Raw genomic sequence first — 23126 nt, 5'->3', positions numbered from 1 at the left:
ATACTTGATACCAAGAATAGGCCGGAGACATTTAAATATTTTTTTAATGAGTAGTGTTTATTACACAAACTATTTTACAAAATTTTACACGCACCTCCAAAAGCAACCTCTAAGTGAAGAAGGGAAGGTGATTTGGATTGTGTAAAATGTATAAAACAATTTGTGTGCAACAAATTTAAACTTTTTGAAATTATCATACACATAAATATCAAAAGAATATTGATAGAACAAGATAGAGTGAAATACTACACTTTGAAAGAAAGATTTAGAAAAGAAACTCAAAAGGTGGATTTTGATAGAACTTTTCTAGTTCCTAGCCTTTTCTTCACTTCTTTCCAAAGGTTGTAGGTGATTGGTGGGTATTCTAGTCTTCTAGAGCCTTATACCAATCCATTTTTATTTTTGAAGTGTGAGGATCTTTATAAATTTTTGAAGCGTGAGGATCTTCTAGAGCCCATAAAGAGTTTGGTTCCAAAGCAAGGCGCCAATTAAGTTGTCCTAGAAGAGCAATATTTTTAGCTTTGGTAGCCTGGATACCCAGACCACCCTCCTTCTTAGGCTTAGAAATCTTGTTCCACCCAATTAAGTGCAGTTTCTTCTTGTTCTCTGAAGACCCTTAAAGGAAGTTGCAACTCAGCCTGTCCACATTAGTGAGCACCTTAGCAGGAAGTGCACAACATTGCATTGCATAATTTGGAATTGTGGAAGTGACGGTTTGGGTGAGAACAAGCCTCCCCGCAAAAGAGAGCAAGTTAGCTTTCCACCCCGCAAGCCTCCCTTGCACCCTGTCCAAGATAAACCCAAAATCCTGTGGTGTGCCCGAGTGTTTAATGGGGAAACCAAGATACTTTCCAAGCGACGGGGTAGATCGAAATCCTAGAATATTACACAGGTCAGTCCTACCATCTGCTGAAACATTAGGATTAAAGAAGACCTGAGATTTATCCAGACTAACCTTTTGACTAGAAAGCTCGCAAAAGGACTCCAAAACATCCCTCACAGCCACACAATTTTTCCGATCCGCCTTTGCAAACAACACCAGATCATCAGCAAAGAACAAATAAGAAAAAGCAATCCCTCCCTGAGAAGCCTTGATCAGATTCCACAACTTAGAGCTGCATTTCTCTGTTATCATGGCACCTAAAACCTCCATACAGAAAATGAAAAGATACGGAGATAGCGGGTCCCCTTGCCTAATACCTCTGAAATGGTGGAACGGCTCCAAAGCACCCCCATTGAAGAGAATGGATATTGAGGAAGAAGAAACACAGCTAATAATAAGAGCAATCAGCTGGATTGGAAACTTGAAAAGAGTGAGGGTATCTCGAATAAAACTCCACTCCATATGATCGTAGGCTTTCTCCAAATCAATCTTAATCGCCATATACTCACTTCTCCCCCTAGTTTTAGACATGGAATGGATAATTTCTTGGACAATTATCGCATTGTCAATTCCTTTTCTCCCAAGGACAAAAGTGGTTTGGAGAGGAGAAACCAGATTTGGAAGAAAAGGCCGAATCCGAGCAACAATGATCTTGGAGACGATCTTGTACACCGTGTTACACAGACTGATAGGGCGGTAATGACCAAAAGATTTCGGATTACCACATTTCGAGATCAGAGTAACAACCGTTTTGTTGAGGTACTTGGGAATCCTACCAGAGGTAAAAATCTGCTTTACTTCATTCTTGATTGATTCCCCCATTAATAACCAGAAGCGCTGGAAGAATCCAGCGTGAAGACCATCAAAACCGGGAGCCTTAAATGCCTTAAGGGACCAAAGGCCTGCAGAGATGTCTTCATTCGATACTGGGCGAGTAAGCATAGCTGAGTCCTCCTCTTTTAAATAGGTTTGCCAGAAAGGAGGGTCCCACATGGCAAAGGTAGAGTGGCTGTGACTTGAAGAAAATAAATCAATATAACCATTTCTAATAAATTCAGTTATATCCTTTTCTCCTTGAACTCAATTACCAGCTTGGTCTTTCATGCAAGTGATTCGGTTTCTTCTTCTCCGCACTAATGCCGAGGTATGGTAAAAGCTGGTGTTTCTATCCCCCTCCACCAACCAAGTAATTTAGGATTTCATGGCCCATAATTCCTCTTCAAGCTTCAAAACTTCCGTGAACTTCTTCCTCAAATCCCTTTCCAAATCCATAAGAAAATTATTGGGATTAGTGGACAGAGCTATTTGGACACCTCTATGCCTTGCAACAACTCTCTTTTTTCGGTGAAAAATGTTCCCAAAGACCTCCTTATTCCACACTCTAGCCTTTTCCGTGAAAGTGGCCGTTGCATTGGCTAGCACAACAGGATTGATCCAGGCATCACGCACTACATTTGGGAAATCAGGATGTGACAACCATATGGGTTGGAACCTGAAGGGGCGTTGGAGTCTGGCTTGTTGACTATGCTCGAGACAAACCAGGATGGGGCAATGGTCTTACTGAACTCTTTCAAGGTGTTTAACATTAGCTTCTGGGTAAATCTTATTCCATTCAGCATTAACAAAGATCCTATCGATCCTTTCTTGAATTAGATCTGTCAATGGCCTGTGATTGGACCACGTGAAATGAGGCCCAGAAAAACCAATATCAATCAGCCTACAAGTGTCCAGACATTCCTGAAAGCGAAGTGCACGTCTAATATTGACTGGACGACCCCCAAATTTATCTTCACCCACCAGGAAATGAAAATCTGATCTTTTTTTAAGGGCTGGTGCGTTACAACACAATGGATTGAGTTATGTTTCTTTTTTCGGCAAAAAAAATGTTATGTTTCTTTTGCTGCAGAGAAGACGAATTTCTGTCATACATAAAGGCTTTATACATGAAATGAAAATTCTAGAAGCTAAAAAAAATCCTGTACGTACATAAATATCCTGTACAGGATTTTTTATTATTATTTAGTTCTTAGTTTCTAGAATTTTCATTTCAAGTGTAAATACCTACTAGAAAAAAAAAAAAAAAAAAAATTAGATACAAAGAGCTAGATACCATTATCCCATCATTCAGGATTTTTTATTATTAAATTACAAATTAATTCCATTATCCCAGCATGAGATTTTAAATTATGTGAGACTAAATGGAAACTAAATCCTTAGCATTCATCAATCTAGGCCACATTCATCAATATATCTAGTAGTTTAAATGTCTTCTCCATTTATTGCGTAGGCCACATTGCTTAGCACTAGGCAAAATCAAACTTAATCAATTTGAAGTATGAACCCCAGATACTCTTGTCCTTATTTATTTAACTTTTCAACATAAAGAACAAATATTAGACGCCAAACTCCATCCACCGCAGCCTCTAGCACCCATTTCGTAGCCACTATTGACTTGAGCCGATCGATAAGTTTACAATTTTTACCTCAAGCTCAGACATAGACCACACATATTTTATCTCTAAATTAGTGAAACAGGTTCAATCATCAATGATAACACTCGGTTCTTCGCTCTCTCATCTGGGTCCCCAAGCCCATCTCCGTACTGGTATGTGCATTGGGCAATCCGAGCAAGGTTGATTGCTAATTCCACAAACGGTTCTCCAAATGAAGAATCAACTACTCGCTCTTCATTTATCTTTTTCCAAGTTCTGTCAACCACATTTCTGATGTCTTTGCAAGCACGTTTCTCTGAAAGACTAGTTTCACGCATGTAGCAATGGATTGCATTTGCAGTTTTACCAGTCTCTAACTCTGCCTGTTTTTCAAACAAATGACAAAATATATTAATGTAAAGTAATCTTATCAACTATGATATAGATTTTAAAATCCAGTTTAGCACAAAAAAGAACAACATGGGGGTGGTAAAAAAAATAGAATTAATACCGCGGAAGTAGTCAAATCATTGAAGAGTTGAAAAATCATGGATGGCCAACGTAAGAGATCGGGGTATTTTTCTAAGCCTCCAAGTGCTTGCTTTGTGACAGTTTGGTTCAATAAAAAATAAGTATGAACTAGCATGACAACCCCAGATACTGATACCCATGCATTGTCAAGATAGTCCCTGAATGTTGGCATATCTTTGTTGTAACTCCACTTTGCTTCTTGTAGGAAAGCTTTTAACATATCAGCCCACTAAGGTAAAACATACAAGATACATGCATTAGATTCTCCACTTGCTATTTATGTGTTAACTGAAAGCAATTATTAACATGTGTCCTTGGACAACTACTGAGGTTTCAATATATATATATTAAAATGCCTCTCTTTTATGAAATCAAGAAAATGTATTAGCAAGTGCATGTATGTTATAAAAGCATAAATAAGACCACAAAAAAGTTGAGAACTATGTCAAAATTGTAAATTTTTTTGTGATCCTAGCATTTAAAAAAAATTACTATAAGGTTGTAGAAGGATTGCAACATATTGCATTAAAGGCTTTGTTATCAAATAAACTAGAACACCCATTAACTATAAAAGAAAACCTACATGCTATTTATTCATTAAAAGAAACGATTAAATGGCTACATATATATCTACCGCTTTTGTTAGGTATGGAAGGCTGTCTTCTTCATTATCCTTAAGATTGTCATATGCCATCTCATTAACTGTGTTATAGAGAGCTAGGAAGCTCAATTTCATACAGTTGGGAAGATTTTTCACCACACTGATATCCCATCTGAAAAAATCATTAAGAATTCAAATTAAAGCTATGACTTGCTATTGTAAAAATTGGAACGTTGAAGAGTTGGTTAGTATAAACCTTTCAACGGCATCAGTAAATAGCTCCAGTTCATCCAGAGTACCATAAACATCATAGACATCATCAATGGCGGTTATCAGAGAAAACACTTTCGTTAACCCTTTACGAAAATGACTGAATTGAGGTTCGTAGGCCATTCCAACGGTCCAAAAGAAGCATTCCATCAGTCTATCTCTACTGAAGCTCAACTTGTTTGCTAGACCCATACCCTTCCACCACCTAAATGCATGTGGGAAGCAAAATTAATTAGTTCCCACTTAACATGCAATTTTTTTTTTTTTTTTTGGTAACGTTATTTAGCAAAAGCCCGCCTAATTGATCACATATAAATACATTGAGAATTATCTTACCTCGACATTTCTTGAAGCTCAGTTTGATGTACTGATTGCACAATGTTAAAATCCAACTTGGCGAGTTCAAGTAGAACACCATTGGCATCCTCCCTCTTACTATATGCCTCAATATACCATCGAGCTTCCAGCCTTAGCATTCTATGGTGCAATGGAACCTCCAATGCGTGGCTAAGGCCTTGTTTGGTTTAAAAAAATGGTCACTCATCACTCAGTTTTCATCACCCATCACTCATCACTCAGTTTTCATCACTCATCACTTATTACTTATCACTCATCACTTAAAACACCCCATCCTGTTTGGCACCATCACTCACTTATCATCACTCAATATTTTTCAATTATTTGTGGGCCTCATACTTGTACCTTGTGTAGTTTTTACTTTTTTTCTTTTTTTTTTCCTTCAACCCCTAGTAGCTAAATTCACTGAACCCAGTGAGAAAAAAAAACAATTAAAAAAAAAAAAAACCACTGAACCCAGAAAAAAAAAAAAAAAAAAAAAAAAAAAGAGAGAGAGAGAGAGAGACGAAGAACTGAAGAAAGAATCAGTGAAGAAAAAAAAAAAAAAAAAAGAACGGAAGACCAACCGGTGAAAAAAAAAAAAAAAAAGGAGTCAAAGGTCAAAAGTTGCAGCTGTGGGTCTCTCTATGTGTGTATAATTACAAAAATGCCATTGAGTTATGAGTTATGAAAATTGAAAACAGCTAAAATGTGTTTTCAGTTTCCATAACTCATAACTCAAAAATCAGAAAATTGAGTGATGAAAACTGAGTCATGGATCATGAGTGATGGTGTCCAAACAAAAAAAATTTCCGTGGGTCCCACAAATTTTGGATGATGAGTGATGAAAACAAAATCATATCACTCAAAACTCACTCATCCAAACAACACCTAATTTGTTCTGCGATGCTTTTACTTACATCCCTTTTGAGGTCCTTGAGATGCATTCTTGTGAATGCCAGGGTCTTATCCAAGAGATTTTCTCCTTCAAAAGCAAGATACGAGGCTTCATATAGACTGAGCATTCCTTGAACATCCTTTCCGAGGAATTCCTTGAAATTGCCACTATCGTCCTTGAATCTGTTGAATATATCTGGGTTCCATACAGACATTATCCAATAATTATGAGGTTATGAGGTTGACACGAGATGAAAAATGTTATAAATTTTACAAATTTTACCATAATAAAAATTACAAATTAATGTGATAAGAAATACGATTGGTGGATTTTAACAATATAATAAATGTATGTCCCAATTTATTTATTTATTTATTTTTTTTTATGATTGATGATTGCATTACTTCGTAAAACTTTTACTTTATAAAATGTAGTAAAAATTATAAATTGATATGAAAATAAATATAATGGGAAAATTTTAATAATATAATATATGTATGTCCCAATTACATTTTCTGTGATTGATGATTGCATTGCTTTGTAAAAAAAAAAATTATGCAGTAAAATTTGTATTACCTTAATATCACAAAATCTAGAAATAACGAGGACCATATATTGAAAAGAACCCATGATGTCGGTAGATATTTAATTATACCTTGAGAAACCTCATAGCCGTGTTGTCTGAGGATCCTAAAGCTGAGAGCAGTAGCATGCAGACTCTTCTCTACTCTCTCGTTACAACCTTTTGAAGATGCAAACTTTACAAGGGCTCTTGCTATGTCCTTCTCAAAGCGGTGCCCCAAATCTAATCGTTGAACATCATCAATTAGTTCAAGTGTTTCCACTAAGTCCGCATTTTCATTATTAATCATACTCCTCACATCTTCTTCTACTTTCTTTACCCTATCTTCGTATAGTTCACCCTGCATGGTCACAACATGATTATAGGAGAAATATAGTGTAACGATTTACACTTATTGACTACTTCATGAGTTATAGCAAAATATGACAAAAATGCCAACAACCTTGTGGCTCAAAGACACTACCCAATTATATCTCCCATGCTGAATTTGTGTTCCAACCCTTTATTCCCCACTTCTTTTAAGGAAAAAAAAAAGATATATAGCTGTTAATTAAGGATAATGATTCTCCCACACAACTCATTTCACATTTTCATACTTGTTTCAGCCCTTTCCACGTTTAAACAGGGTTATCACCTTTTTGACATTTTAAAATGTGTATATCGATTGTACAATTGTGGATATTGTGTATACAAGTGTGAATAAATATTTAATTGAACTGTTAAATATGGTTTGTCTGGTACGTTATTAATTAGCAGTTAAGAAATTAAGAAAGGAAAAATAATATAAAAAAAATAAGAAATGGCAATTAAGAAATGCTACCACAATATTTTCACTATAAATTTTAAGTAATAGATTATTATTAGCTAATATTGGTGAGTAAAAAAATAATTTCAGCGGTGAGTTCAAATTAGAACTAGGAACAACTTTCCACATAAGATTTTGATGTGATTCTTGCGAAAGTATTGCAAAAAGTTTTGTGGATATAACATTTTTTATTGAAAAATATAATTGTTGAGAATGAATATAGGAAGAATAAATGATGATCAAAAAAAGAATGAAGAATGAATGAATAAATAATATTTAAATGAGATGGAGAAAGTGATAGAGAATCTGTTGAAAAGTATATTTGAAAAAGTAAGTAGGTAAAACCTAATGTCACTGTTCATTTTTATGTATTTGAAAACATGTGTGGAAATACGTGGCTGCAAAGTTCTTCTGTTCATCACACGATGAAGACCATGAAGTTGCTTGGTCACAAAACCCTATGGTATACAAACACAGCAGCTTCTTGAAGAGAAAGAAGAATTAGGGCAAATTGAGTTTCCGGTCACACTTTTCTTCACACTTGTGGAATTGTGCTCTTGTGCAACTGTGTGTAACCTTTTACGGCCCTTAAAATAAACTTTATATAAGCTTAGAGTTGTGAGAAAAGAAAGCTCAAACATATACTCACGGATTGGATGAAAAACAACTTTAAAAAACTGAGTTTCATAAACCGTGATAGATAGCCATCTATCGAGCTAGCTGTCAAGCCACGGGCTTCAGCAGCTTCTAAACCTTGATAGATGCTAGCTGTCGAGTTTTAAAATCCAACACTTTCTCACTTGATTCTTGAACAGACTTGCATGGCTTTAACATTTGAACTTGAAACCTTGTTTCTTGAAGCATTAAACACATCCTAAATATACCCAAATACAAGTAAAGTGCGTTTTATCAAAGGATTAGCCAATTACTTAAAATGTTGACATATGTTCCTAACAATGAATCACGTATGTCCTAACAATGAATCACGTATGTCCTAACATCCCGTACAAACTTTCTTTAAATGGATTGTTAACCAATGCCCTAAGGGCATTCGTTAGCATTTCCTTTTTTTTTTAAAGGACTTGGTAGTTCACATTCAAATCTAAGGATAGAATGAAAAAATAAATAATTCATTTAAGATTCCTAGGAATAAACCAAGCATTATCATTTCACATTCCTAAGAATCTTAAAAGATTCCCAATGAAACCAAACATAGAATTAGCTACATTCTTAGGCATCCAGATAGCAAAGAATTGCAAGGAATCACATTCCTAAGAATCTAGATGCCAAGAGTAATTTGGATTCCCCCTACCAAATGCCACATTATAGTTTAACTAGTTAATACTTCTTGGTGACCAAGACATAGTATTTCTATTTCCTATTACTCGTAATTAAAAAAAGAAAAAAGAAAAAATTGCTATCTACATTCTTTTAACCTTGTTTACAAATCTTTTTAGTCGTTTATGTTTGAAGTGGGTTAATAAAAAAATATATTAGTCCTTTGACTGTCAAAGAACTTAAATGACTTTTGGTTAGGCTGCGTTTGGCAATATGTAAAATGCTTCCCGAGTGTAAAATATTTTCAATTGTTTGTTTGTGTTTTGGAAAATTTATTGGAAAAGTATTTTTAGTGTTTGATATTGCATGTAAAAACCTATTTTCAGAAAACCCAACAACCACAATCACCACCATAAACCTAGCCACCATCAACCACCACTGGCTACTACAAACCCAGCCACCATCAACCACCACATAACCATTTAATCTGAAAAATCATAATCAAAATCAAAACACATTAATCTCAAAATTAATATCAAAACCATCTACCAAAACCCATCCACCATCATTGAAACCCATAAACCACCCTAGCCAACGATCCACCACCCCTAATCGACCACCATCAACGCTTAAACTCACCCCCAACCCACCACCACTGAAACCCATGAATCACCCCAACCACCAATCCTCCAAAACCCAAGCAAAAATGTTATTTTACAATATTAAAAAAAAAAAAAAAAATTTAAGGCAGTGATGGCGTGGGTGGAAGAAGGATGGGTTTGATGAGTGAGAGAGAGGACAAAGGTGAAGTAGATGAGAAACTACCTTCACCGGCAGAGGGGCTTGTAGGCACGACTACGAGGCCACGAGTCAGGGACTGGGATGTGGTGAAATCAGTGTGGGTTTAGTTGGGTTCATCGGAAATGGGTTTGAGCACGACGGAGGAGCTGAGGCGGTGCGATCAGACCAGCGATGGGTTTGAGCAGCGCGATCAGACCGGTGATGGATTTGAGTGGCGTGATTTAATTAGCGATGGGTTTGGGTGGAGTGAAGGCTGGACTACCATTGCTCTCTCTCTCTCTCTCTCCTTTTCTGTTTTCAGTCTGTAAAATTCTATTTGAAGGTTATTTGAATGTGTAGATTATTTTAATTACACTTGAAGCCCTCTTATTTTATAGTCAAATGATTTAATTTTCTCTTTGACCGAATTTTTTGAACATCCCAAATAGCAAGCACGGTGTAAAGTATTTTCCCGACTTCCTCTACAGTTGAAACTAATGCAGCGTAAAGGCGTATACCGGTGACTTTTGAATGAGTCAAAATAATTTAGGGGTTGATTATTGATTTCAAACTTAGAAGAAACAACATTTAAGATAGAGCATTTAGTTAAGTTTGATATTTAAAAAGAAATTGATGGATACTTGATACCAAGAATAGGCCAGAGACATTTAAATATTTTTTTAATGAGTAGTGTTTATTACACAAACTATTTTACAAAATTTTACACGCACCTCCAAAAGCAACCTCTAAGTGAAGAAGGGAAGGTGATTTGGGTTGTGTAAAACGTATAAAACAATTTATGTGCAACAAATTTAAACTTTTTGAAATTATCATACACAAAAATATCAAAAGAATATTGATAGAACAAGATAGCGTGAAATACTACACTTTGAAAGAAAGATTTAAAAAGAAACTCAGAAGGTGGATTTTGATAGAACTTTTCTAGTTCCTAGCCTTTTCTTCACTTCTTTCCAAAGGTTGTAGGTGATTGGTGGGTATTCTAGTCTTCTAGAGCCTTATACCAATCCATTTTTATTTTTGAAGCATGAGGATCTTTATAAATTTTAGAATGGAAAATTTTTGCCCATGCTATTTGTACAAGACATGGCATAAATTATAACTATGTGAAGTTGTGAACTGCCAATTTTTGAAATAGATTAGAGCTTTATGAGACAATGATTACCTAGATGATATCGAGGAGTCAAAATCTTCTGTCTCAAACTCTCTATACCATTTCTATACTCCACGAATTAAAATGTGCCACGTGTCCACTAATTCCTAAATTCACGCTTCCTATTTCACTCAACAAAAAGAACTTTCTTAAAAAAAAAAAAAAAAAAAAAAAAAAAAAAAAAAAAAAAAAACTCATGTTATCCCATCAGGCCATCACCGGTCACCACCATCAACTCCGGCAACACCACTACTAAGAGACAACCACCACCAACTTCATTGGCACATCCTGGTTTGGCACGTCGGTTTCGTCTTTAGACAGGATGTGCTCCTTGGTGGCATTGATGGCAAGAAAAAGAGGAGCAAATCAAAGGTGGTGGTGATGTTCTGAGAGCAAAGCAGATCCGACAGAGGTGGGGATGGGACTAGTGTTGATGACAAGAAAACGAAGAGGCGGAGGCGGTGGGGGGCAACCTGTTGTACCTTTCTAAGAACAAGGCAGAGTGATCCACATGAACAAGGCAGAGCAATGGGTTCATGGGGGTTTTAGACCAGCTTTGATCCACATGAACCTAGAGGCGAAGCCATGGCTGTGACAGCCTTTGATGGCGTTGGCAAACTCACATAAGTGGGATGAGATGATGTTGGGTGTTTTTTTTTTTTTTTTTGGGTAAGTGAAATAAGAAGCGTGAATTTAAGAATTGGTGGACACGTGGCACATTTTAATTCGTGGAGCATAGAGTGATATAGAGAATTTGAGACACATAATTTTGACTCGATATCGAGGAGTCCAAATTTTCTATCCCACTTTTCCTACTCCACTTTATACTTTACCAATAAAAACTTGACACGTATTCACCTAATTAATTAAATACTACTATTGATTAATAACAGTAGTATTAATAAGTTAATAATGATAGTATTTAATTAATTAAGTGAACACGTGGTAAGTTTTTTTTTGTGGAGTAAAGAGTAGAGTAAGAAAAGTGGGACAGAAGATTTAGACTCGATATCGAGGACAGTGGTAGAGTTCCGGAAAATTAGAATTCCATAATTATCACGTGAATTCCATAATCTATATGGCTTCAATTATCCTGATGAGGAAAGCAGATGTAACAAATCTTTTTTTTTTTTTTTTGGATAGGTCAGATCTAGCAAATCTAATTGACTAAATTTAAATAAACATTTAACTGATTTAAGAGGTGCAGTGGGGGCAAAAAAAACGTGTTGTAATTCCAACCGAAAACCGACCGAACCGATTGAAATCCAGTCAGTTCGGTGTCGGTGTTCCTCCCTTTCGGTGTCAGTACCAAATTTGGTAAAACCAAAAATTTCGGTTCGGTGGAACATATCTTTTTCTTTCTTTGTCTTTTCTGTATCAATTTATAAAGAAAAGATTTTTTCTTATACCTGTTTCTGTCGTCCAAATACTATTGGCTGTCGGTATGATATGAGCATATCACTCAATTCTCGATATTATATATGTAAGCTCAATGTTCTAAAGAGTTGGTATGTAAAAAAACAAAATGAGTGGCACTAAACAGCTAAGTTTCAAATTGGTCCCAGGTGAAAATGCTACTGAGTTACTTGATGCTCAAGCCCACATATGGAACCACATTTTCAACTTCGTAAACTCTATGTCCCTTAAAAATGTGCAATTGAGCTAGGTATACCAGATATCATCCACAACCATGGCAAACCCATGACTCTCTCTGAGCTCATCACTGCACTACCAATATACCCTACAAAATCTCCACATGTTTACCGCCTCATGCGCATTTTGATCCACTCTGGCTTCTTTGCTCCCAAAAATACTAACGAAAATGACCAAGAAGAAGCGTATGTACTGACTGAATCTTCCAGGCTCCTCATTAAGGACAATCCCTTGAGTGTGACACCTTTCTTACTAGCCGTGGTTGATCCAGTGTTGACAACGCCATGGAATTATTTGACCACTTGGTTCCAAAATGAGGATCTTACACCATTTGACACGGCTCACGGGAAGACATTTTGGGATTATGGGGGGGATGAACCAAAATTTGCTAATATTTTCAATGATGCTATGGCTAGCGATGCACGCTTAGTCATGAGCATTGTGGTTGACAAGTGTAAGGGGGTGTTTGAGGGACTGAAGTCATTTGTCGACGTTGGAGGTGGCACAGGAACTGTGACCAAGGCCATTGCCGATACATTCCCAGACATAGAGTGCACTGTATTTGATCTCCCACACGTAGTTGCTGACTTTCAAGGGAGTAAGAACTTGAAATATGTTGGAGGGGACATGTTTGAGGCAGTTCCTCCTGCTGATGCTGTTTTTATGAAGGTAAAATATATTTTAGTGCTATTTCCACCCGGTACATGAATGGTCGTACATATCATATGGTTTACATTCGGTGATTAGAGGCATTTTCACAATTTATTTCCAAATTTCCATATTGTGGATCAACTCTATTCTTGTAGTGGCAAACCCACCTGGGAGAACGGCGCTATAGCTCCTAAAGTCTTCAAAATTTTCTTTTATCCTTTTAAAAATATATTCTATGGACAAAGTTTAGCTATAAAATTGGTTGTAGTTTAGACTATAATCATACTTAATATATTTTTATTAGAGGTGAATTTTGATAAATCCACCATTGCAAATTTTCTATAAAATTAAAGTTCAATAGCTATCTCATCAATAAATTGTTTAAATTATAAGTTTTTGTAGTTTAAAATTATGAATAAAATATTAACTTATAGATTATATAGTAAATAACATCTAATTGATACAAAATTTAACATATGTATTAAGAATGCAAAGATCATACAATTTAAAGATTATATTTTTAAAATATGTAATAATATTTATTTTATTGAGTAAGGTTGTTGTCTTAGACTATAACCAATTTTGTAACTAAATTTTATCCAAATTCTATTCAATAAAAATTATCATGCCCCTCCAACACACACACACACATATATAAAATTTGCTTCAAGTTACACATGGTTTATGGTGTAACTTTTGGATGTTTTTCTATGAAAAATCCACCATTCTAATAAATTGTCTTGTTTTGCGCTATATGCATTCAAAACATCAATACTATTAGAGGCTAATAATTGTCTCATCTATAAAATAATTTAAATTTCAAATATTTTATTTTAAAATTTTGTATGAAACATGATTTTATTAATATGAAGTAAATAACATTCAATAGATACAAAATATGACATATATATATATATGTCAAGAACCTAATGAATATGTAATCCACTTTTAGAATTTTCAAAATATTAAGCTTGTTTCATGTAACTAGGTACGTTTCATTTCATGCATTTCATTTTTTTTCAATTTTCGTAAATTAGTTTGTTTCTTTGCCTAACCATGATTATTTTAATAGCATGGACTAAATAAAATAATCATAAAAGAATATAAAATTTCATTATGTCTAAGGGTTTGACCTCATACAATTTTAGTGTTTTTGATTGATCTTGCAAATGAGGAGACAGTGGATATTGCATGATTGGAATGAAGAGGACAGCGTGAAACTGCTTAAGCGATGCAAGGAGGCAATCACTACCAATGATAAGAAGGGAAAAGTGATTATCATAGAGTTGATGATGGAGAATCAAAAGGAAGATAAAAAGTCAACTGAGACACAACTCTTTTTTGACATGATGCTGATGGTATTAGTGAAAGGAAGAGAGAGAAATGAGAAAGAATGGGCTAAGCTATTTATGGATGCTGGTTTTAGTAACTATAAGATAACCCCCATACTAGGTTTAAGGGTTCTTATTGAAGTGTATCCTTAATAAGTTCTTGCAAGTTTGATGGATTTTCATGCATGCATTATATTATTAAATTTTGGTTTCTTATGTGCTCATGTGTGTTATCAGTAATATGTTGACTCAAACTACAATAATGTATTAATGTTCTATCTTGTATCGAAGGTGTGTGCAATTATTTACCACCAGTTGATGTACTGCACAATATGCTATCAGTTTATTTATTTAATTTTAATAAGAAATAATCTTTATGGTGTATAATTAACACTCATTATGTGTTTTGATAATTAGAAAATTAATTTGGTTATATTACTCCACTATATTTAGAAATTATATATGATATCTCACTAAAATAAGTTAAAAATATAAATTATTGGTTAGATATTATATTACCTCTTTATATTATCTCTATATTTGCAAAATATTGAGATGATAAGAGATTAATAACTATTTTATTTGTAAAATAATTAATCAAATAGTAAATAATATCTAATTAATACAAAATTTGACATACGTATTAAGAGCAATGAAAATGTGTAATCCAATTGTAAGATTTTAAATATTTTAACCAATAAAAAAATTTTAAGTAGTGTAACTTTAATAAATATCTACCCAAGAACCTTTGCACATCATCAAACCTTTGAATTTAATTATGTCAAAATATTAATTTTGTGGGGAGGGTAAAAGACCAGGAGGCCCATGTCAATGTCTACATTGGGCCAAGAGCCCAACCCAAGGAAAAACCCCTCCTCAGCCATGGGGAGAATCCTCCTCGGCATGGATGTAGCCGAGGATAAAGGGGGCAACCTGCCACTGGCAGTGACACCCCAGATCGTTCCACGGAATAGGAAAAGTGCTAAAGTAGAAAAGGACAACGGAGAAAATGGAAGTGTCTGAGGGAAAGGCTGCCATTATTGCATTCTGTACCTTGTGCCTGACACAGCCATACTCTTTTGTCTTTACAACCACTTCTAACAACTGGAAGGAAGGGCTGATAGGACAAGTACCTACCCTAGGGACCCCATTCAGAAGGAAGAAAACTACTATAAAAAGGGAGTGGAGGGAAACAGAAAGGGTGGGACTGAGACCCCCCCCCCCTAAAACAACAAACCAGTAGCACCAGGAAAAGCTCCTCATTCCATGCTGAGGACCAATCCTTTTTGGAAAACTCAGTCCATCTCAACTTGACCGTGATAACCGTTGTCCATACATTAGAGCCTAGCTTTTTGGCCCACTCTCTACAAATTCATTGTACCGGGCTCACTGGTCTAAAGTCCCATGCATCTTGGGACTGACTTGAAAAACGTGACCCTACAATTGTCGCCATCTGTGGGGAGAGCTTATGCGTTGGCGAATGCAACGGTTAATCATGGTCAAGTTCCTATCAGCGAGAGCCCCTCGAAAGGACCACTTTGGCGGTGGTGCAAGCTACGCGAAAGCCACCCCCCATTATTTCCAAGAACACATTGTCATTGTCGTTACTCAGCTTCCACTTAGGTTTACACTTCGAAGCGTTGACTACGCGAGGAGGATTGCTAAACGGAGTTCGGTTCTAGGGGCTTCTGACGTCGGATGTGTGCCCCGTGCATTTGTCAAAGGGCTAACTCTCACGGGCCTAGTAGTCCGGTTCGCTGAATTCCCTTCGGAGAAAGAAGCCAAGGGCCAAACTAGAATATTTTGAAGCGGTTAAACAAAACCTTAGCTATGTCGAGTCTTCGGACCTCCGGCTTTGGGGAAATTGACGCGCACCAATGACACTCCAAGAGCCTAAGTGTTAGACAGAACCAAGATCTTGCATAGTCCTCGGACTCAAACCTATGAGGAAACTAATCACCCAAGAGACTAAATGCTAGACAGAACCAAGGTCTTGTATGGTCCTCGGACTCAAACTTATGGGGAAACTAGTCACTCCAAAAGTCTAAGTACTAGATAGAACCAAGGTCTTGCATGGTCCTTGGACTCAAACCTATGGGGAAACTAGTCACTCTAGAAGCCTAAGTGCTAGACAAAACTAAGGTCTTGCATGGTTCTTGGACTCAAACCTATGGGGAAACTAGTCACCCAAGAGCCTAAGTGCTAGACAGAACCAAGATCTTGGATGGTCCTCGGACTCAAACCTATGGAGAAACTAATCACCCAAGAGCCTAAGTGTTAGACAAAACCAAAGTCTTGCATGTCCTCGAACTCAAACCTATGGGAAAACTAGTCACTCCAAAAGCCTAAGTGCTAGACAGAACCAAGGTCTTGCATGGTCCTCAGACTCAAACCTATAAGGAAACTAGTCACCCAAGAGCCTAAGTGCTAGATAGAACCAAGGTCTTGCATGGTCCTCAGACTCAAACCTATGGGGAAACTAGTCACCCAAGAGCCTAAGTGCTAGATAGAACCAAGGTCTTGCATGGTCCTCGGAATCAAACCTATGGGGAAACTAGTCATCCAATAGCCTAAATGCTAGACAGAACCAAGGTCTTGCATGGTCCTCGGACTCAAACCTATGGGGAAATTAGTCACCCAAGAGCCTAAGTGCTAGATAGAACCAAGGTCTTGCATGGTCCTCAAACTCAAACCTATGGGGAAACTAGTCACCCAAGAGCCTAAGTGCTAGACAGAACCAAGGTCTTGCATGGTCCTCAGACTCAAACCTATGGGGAAACTAGTCACCTAAGAGCCTAAGTGCTAGACAGAACCAAGGTCTTGCATGGTCCTCAGACTCAAACCTATGGGAAAACTAGTCACTCCAGAAGCCTAAGTGCTAGACAGAACCAAGGTCTTACATGGTCCTCGGACTCAAATCTATGGGGAAACTAGTCACCCAAGAGTCTAAGTACTAGACAGAATCAAGGTCTTGCATGGTACTCGGACTCAAACCAATGGAGAAACTAGTCACTCCAGAAGTCTAAATACTAGACAGAACCAAGGTCTTGCATGGTCCTCAGACTCAAACCTATGGGGAAACTAGTCACCTAAGAGCCTAAGTGCTAGACAGAACCAAGGTCTTGCATGGTCCTCAGACTCAAACCTATGGGAAAACTAGTCACTCCAGAAGCCTAAGTGCTAGACAGAACCAAGGTCTTACATGGTCCTCGGACTCAAATCTATGGGGAAACTAGTTACCCAAGAGTCTAAGTACTAGACAGAATCAAGGTCTTGCATGGTACTCGGACTCAAACCAATGGAGAAACTAGTCACTCCAGAAGTCTAAATACTAGACAGAACCAAGGTCTTGCATGGTCCTCAGACTCAAACCTATGGGGAAACTAGTCACTCCAGAAGCCTAAGTGTTAGACAGAACTAAGGTCTTGCATGGTCCTCGGAATCAAACCTATGGGGAAACTAGTCATCCAATAGTCTAAGTGCTAGACAGAACCAAGGTCTTGCATGGTCCTCGGACTCAAACCTATGGGGAAACTAGTCACTCCAAAAGCTTAAGTGCTAGATAGAACCAAGGTCTTGCATGGTCCTCAGACTCAAACCTATGGGGAAACTAATCACCCAAGAGCTTAAGTGCTAGACAGAACCAAGGTCTTGCATGGTCCTCGTACTTAAACCTATGGGGAAACTAGTCATTCCAGAAGCCTAAGTGTTAGACAGAACCAAGGTATTGCATGGTCTTCGGACTCAAACCTATGGGGAAACTAGTCACTCCAGAAATCTAAGTATCAGACAGAACCAATGTCTTGCATGATCGTCGGACTCAAACCTATGGGGAGACTAGCTACTTCAAAAAAAAACCTAAGTCCTAGACGGAACAAAAGTCTTGCGTGGTCCTCAGACCTCCGACTTTGTGGAAACTAACACACGATGGTACCCTTCTAAGCGTTTAAGCTAAGTTCAATCATGCTTGGGTCCTCGAACCAGACGCCCAAGGCAAGTTAAAGCTATAAATATCATTGGAAACGTGGAGAGGAACCCTAGTACCTGGCGACCCCCTCAGACAGTTTACTTTGGGTTACACGTCCTCGGGCGGTCACCCTGTTCACAGTACAGAACATGCGGTTGTTTTCCTGGTTAGTCTTATATAGTTGACTTATTTAGGGTCAGCGTTGTTGTGCCCGTCAGTTTTGATAAGTTCAAAGTGACAATTCTTTACTATCAATGGCATCAGTCCTAAGTACTATTCGAAAGAAAAGACACCAACACATCCATTCACAAAATAATTATTGCAAAAAAGAAAGGATACGCAAAATGAAGTAAAATCGCCTTTTTATTAGATAAAGAAGAAGTACAATATACATAAAAGGGCTTAGACAAGCCTATATCAGAAGCTAACTACAAAAAACGGTATATGGGAGCGATAAATCTTCAATCTTGCTCCAGCAGCAACCAAGCAAGTCTGGATGGCACCGGTGGTGGAAAAGAAGAAGAAGCAGGAACAACAAATCCCCATACTTGCTCTAGCAGCAATCAAGTAAGTATCGCTCTAGCAGCAATCGAGCAAGTATGGATGGTACCGGTGATGGGAAACCCGAACCCTCACATGCATGACACACAGCGCTGGATGAAAGTCCCAATTTTGTCGCACCAAAAATCTGATGCGACTTACACCTACTTCAGATTTTGGCTAAAGGAAGAGAGACTTCTTTCTCTTCCAATTGAGGGGAAGAAATATCTTTGGCCTTTGTCTCCCTCACCCTAACTGGGCCATTCTAAATCTCGGAGACACCCGAGGCTTCTGAAAAGGGTTTGGTACCTTCACCCTCACCCTAACCCTATCCTTGACCATTTCACTCCCTAAATCTTAGTCACTCTCACAGTGGGGACTTTGGGAACATTTGGTGAGTTAGAAACTTGAAAAACTCAAGGGTCTGCGAATAAAGGGGGATGATCTCCCACCATGCGTCTTATATAAGGGGCAAACCTGACAGTAATCAATTCGCCCAAATCTCCAAGAAGGAATTGCAAGCGAGATAAATCTCACTCAATTTCCAAAGTAGTTTTCAGCCGTTGGATTTATGTCACCTCGTGAAGAGGCCCTAATTAAAATGCACCTCGTGTATCGAAACGACGGGAATGCGGCTTGGATAGACTAAACGAATGTCTCACAGCCAAGAATGCGCCTCAGGCAAGCGAAGAGGCTCTGGCATTAATGGAGGACAAGACTTGGCAAGCCGTGACAGAGGCCCGATGTCACTAAAACCCTCCTCTCCGTTCAAGGAGCCTGATAGCAGGATTTTGAGGGGCTATTGTGGGGAGGGTAAAAGACCAGGAGGCCCATGTCAATGTCTACATTAGGCCAAGGGCCCAGCCTAAGGAAAAACCCCTCCTCGGCCATGGGGAGAATCCTCCTCGGCATGGATGTAGCCGAGGATAAAGGGGGCAACCTGCCACTGGCAGTGACACCCCAGATCGTTCCACGGAATAGGAAAAGTGCTAAAGCAGAAAAGGACAACAGAGAAAACGGAAGTGTCTGAGGGAAAGGCTGCCATTATTGCATTCCATGCCTTGTGCCCGACATAGCCATACTCTTCTGCCTTTACAAGCACTCCCAACAACTGGAAGGAAGAGCTGATGGGACAAGTACCTACCCTAGGGACCCCATTCAGGAGAAAGAAAACTACTATAAAAAGAGAGTGGAGGGAAACAGAAAGGGTGGGGCTGAGGCCCCCCCCCCCCTTAAAATAACAAACCAGTGGCACCAAGAAAAGCTCCTCATTCCATGTCGAGGACCAATCCTTTCTAGAAAACTCAGTCCATCTCAACTTGACCGTGATAACCATTGTCCATACATCAGAGCCTAGCTCTTTGGCCCACTCTCTACAAATTCATTGTATCGGGCTCACTAGTTTAAGGTCTCATGCATCTTAGGTCTGGCCTGAAAAACGTGACCCTACAAATTTATATATCATTAACATATGTAATGGATTAGTATTTTGACAAAAATGTAAAGGCTTGATGAAGTGGAATGCTAAATGAAGAAAATTGCTAAGGAACATGCTCCTTAACAAAACCTTAGACTACTATATATGGTACTAAGGCTAAGGACAAACGATCAACTTTCAATATTATGCAAACTAGAAAATATGCAATGCGCAAATACACTTTTTATTACTATTCAACTTTAAATACATTTTCAACAAAATATGTAAAATAAGATTTTATTGTTTTTTTTAAAGAAACAAACACACACATACAAGAAAGAGTAAAAGAGGTTCGAATACAAAGATACACTATAAACACAAACTTCACTCAAATTATACCGCCACAACACACTCTTTTAAGCAGAATGGGACAATTACCCATTCTTTTGTTTTCTTTTTTGGAGATTCCCTTGGCTAATAGCTAAAATTAATCCCTTGCCGGTGACTTGTTCGGTTAGCCAGTGCATGGATCCATGATTGCCTTATATATATAATCTCATCAACTTTAGTCAATGAGCACGTGGTTTTTTTGGAAAAAATTGGCTTTTGCCCCTTTCAAAAAAACAATCCAACATTTTACCCTATTTCCTAAATTAATGAGGGAAATGTCCCTCTTTTGAAGCTCAATTTTCTCAAAATCGAGTTAAGTCCTATAGTGACGTTTTTAAGGATCCTATAATGACGTTTTAAGGACCTATAGTGGCGTTTTGTAATCTGATTTCCATGAAGCCGAGTTATAGGTAAAAAAAAGAAAAAAAATTGCATGTAACTCGACTTCATGGAGATCGGATTACAAAACGCCACTATAGGTCCTTAAAACGTCACTATAAGCTCCTTAAAACGCCACTATAGGGCTTCAAAATTTTTTTTATTTTTATAACTCGATTTTGAGAAAATCGAGTTTCAAAAGAGGGGGCATTTCCCTAATTAGTTTAGAAAAGGGGGCAAAATGCTAGATTTTTTTTTTTGAAAGGGGCATTTGCCCATTTTCTCCTGGTTTTTTTAAATACGATTGTATATTGGGCATGGGATTGCTTAAGTTTTAAAAAACTTTCTTGCAAAACTTAATCTTCTTATCATTTTCATTATAGAAGTAATTTTTTAAGAAATCGTAGTAGTATGGGACAAAATTGGCCTCTGCCCTTTTTGTCAAAATAAATAGCAATCTACCCTTTCCCAAACTAATTAGGGAAATGCCCCTTTCTCAAAATCGAGTTAAAAAATAAAAAATAAAAATTCTGGAGCCCTACAGTGGCGTTTTAAGGAGCCTATAGTGACGTTTTAATAACCTATAGTGTCATTTTGTAACTCGATCTCCATGAAGTCGAGTTACATGGAATTTTTTTACCTATAACTCGATTTCATGGAGCTTAAGTTAAAAAACTCCACTATAGGTCCTTAAAAACGTCACTATAGGACTTAACTCGATTTTGAGATAGTCGAGTTTTAAAAGAGGGACATTTCCCTAATTAGTTTGGGAAAGGGGGTAGAATGCTATTTATTTTGCCCGAAAATGGTAGAAGCCAATTTTGTCCTAGGAGAATGATTTTTAATTTTTTTAGAATTGTGGCAGCATTTGTACTTTTTTTTTTGGTATATTTCTTTTAAAGAATGTGGCAATAATTGATCTTTTGAAAATTTATTAAAGAAGTAGTGGTGGTGCCACGTTGACTGTAGGGTGTTCCCAAGAACACCCTGAATTGAAAAAAAAAAAATTATATATAATAATTTAGTTTTTTTTATTTGTTTACCCTTAACAAAAAAAAAAAAAATAATAGGAACACCCTCCAACATAATAGCCCAACATAAATCCTAAACATCAGTTGGAAAAGCAAACCCAATCTAAGGCTGTGTTTGGTTCAGTGTAAAATATTTTCTGGGTGAAAATATTTTCGGGAAAGGAAAATGTTTTCTAGTGTTTGGTTGCATTTTAAAAATTATATTAGAAAACCGTTTTCGGTGTTTGGTAACATTCTGAAAATGCTATTTTCCTACAAATTTTTCACATTTTCTCAGCATCCAAACAAATTTTATTACAAAAATTTCAATATATACACTTTAAAGAAATAGAAATCTGCTCAAAACAATTCATTGAACTTCATACAAATTTGGTCAAACTGAGAGAGGGAGGAAGAGAGAGTGATCGAAAACTTCAAGGAAAGAGAGACGACGATGAGATCGAGACGACGAGATCATTGGTGCGATGAGATCGAGACGACGAGATCGGTGGCGCCGATGAGCTTTGGGTCGAGAATGAGAACGAGATCGGTAACGACGGTGTCGATGAGTAACGAAAACGAGATCGGTAATGACGGCGCCGATGAGCAACGAGAATGAGATCGGTAACGACGGTGCCGATGAGCAATGATAATGACGGTGCCAATGATCTCGACTGGACGATCTTGGTGGCGCGAACTCGGCAGCGCGATCTCGTCGGCGCGTCTGGGGTGGGGCGCGATCTAGCTCACTCTCTCTACTCTCTACTCTCTTCTCTCTCTCTCTCTCTCTCTCTCTCTCTCTCTCTCTCTGCGCCTCTGTGAGCCCAGATATGGTTTGAAGGTAAAACAGAACATGCATTCATTTTCCGGGTCAAAGGCCTTAATTTTACGGTCAACTAAAAATATCTTCTGGAAAATTTATTTTCCATGCGCAACCAAACACCCGCATTTACGGAAAAGCATTTTTGGAAGTGATTTGAAGCCAAAATAAACACAACCTAAAGGAAAAAAACAACATATGGCAAACCTAACAGATGGTGCAACCCCACGAATTCTCAAAAAAAAAAAAAAAATAAAACCCAATATACGATCTCTACCGATTCATCAAGTAAAGCAAAAACTGAAATCAGAAAAGGAGAAACCTAACGCAAGGAAAAAATCTCATCAGTCATCCAAGACCAACGGACGGTGCCTCCGCCTCAAACTCGAGCAATAAAGCTC

General features: G+C 37.5%; 2 protein-coding genes across 2 annotated transcripts; one reads left to right on the top strand and one right to left on the bottom strand.

Moving 5' to 3' along the window:
• Positions 1–3135: 3135 nt before the first annotated feature.
• LOC115981122 (probable terpene synthase 12) lies at positions 3136–9283 on the bottom strand. The gene is made up of 9 exons (XM_031103305.1): positions 9204–9283; positions 9017–9104; positions 6607–6874; positions 5945–6146; positions 5054–5224; positions 4704–4922; positions 4481–4619; positions 3827–4075; positions 3136–3698 (listed from the first exon to the last, which is right to left on the bottom strand). The coding sequence occupies exons 1-9, from the start codon at positions 9281–9283 to the stop codon at positions 3402–3404; spliced, it is 1713 nt and encodes a 570-aa protein (XP_030959165.1). The 3' UTR covers positions 3136–3401.
• A 2810-nt stretch (positions 9284–12093) lies between these two features.
• LOC115981764 (probable O-methyltransferase 3) lies at positions 12094–14512 on the top strand. Its single transcript, XM_031104110.1, is given in 3 exon segments — positions 12094–12213; positions 12216–12890; positions 14054–14512. Coding segments are annotated over 3 exon segments (1098 nt in total). The 3' UTR covers positions 14357–14512.
• The last annotated feature ends 8614 nt before the right edge of the window (positions 14513–23126 follow it).

The sequence above is a fragment of the Quercus lobata genome, chromosome 3 (genome assembly GCF_001633185.2).
Source record: "Quercus lobata isolate SW786 chromosome 3, ValleyOak3.0 Primary Assembly, whole genome shotgun sequence".
Classification (NCBI taxonomy): domain Eukaryota; kingdom Viridiplantae; phylum Streptophyta; class Magnoliopsida; order Fagales; family Fagaceae; genus Quercus; species Quercus lobata.
This window is presented reverse-complemented; position numbering and strand designations above follow the sequence as displayed.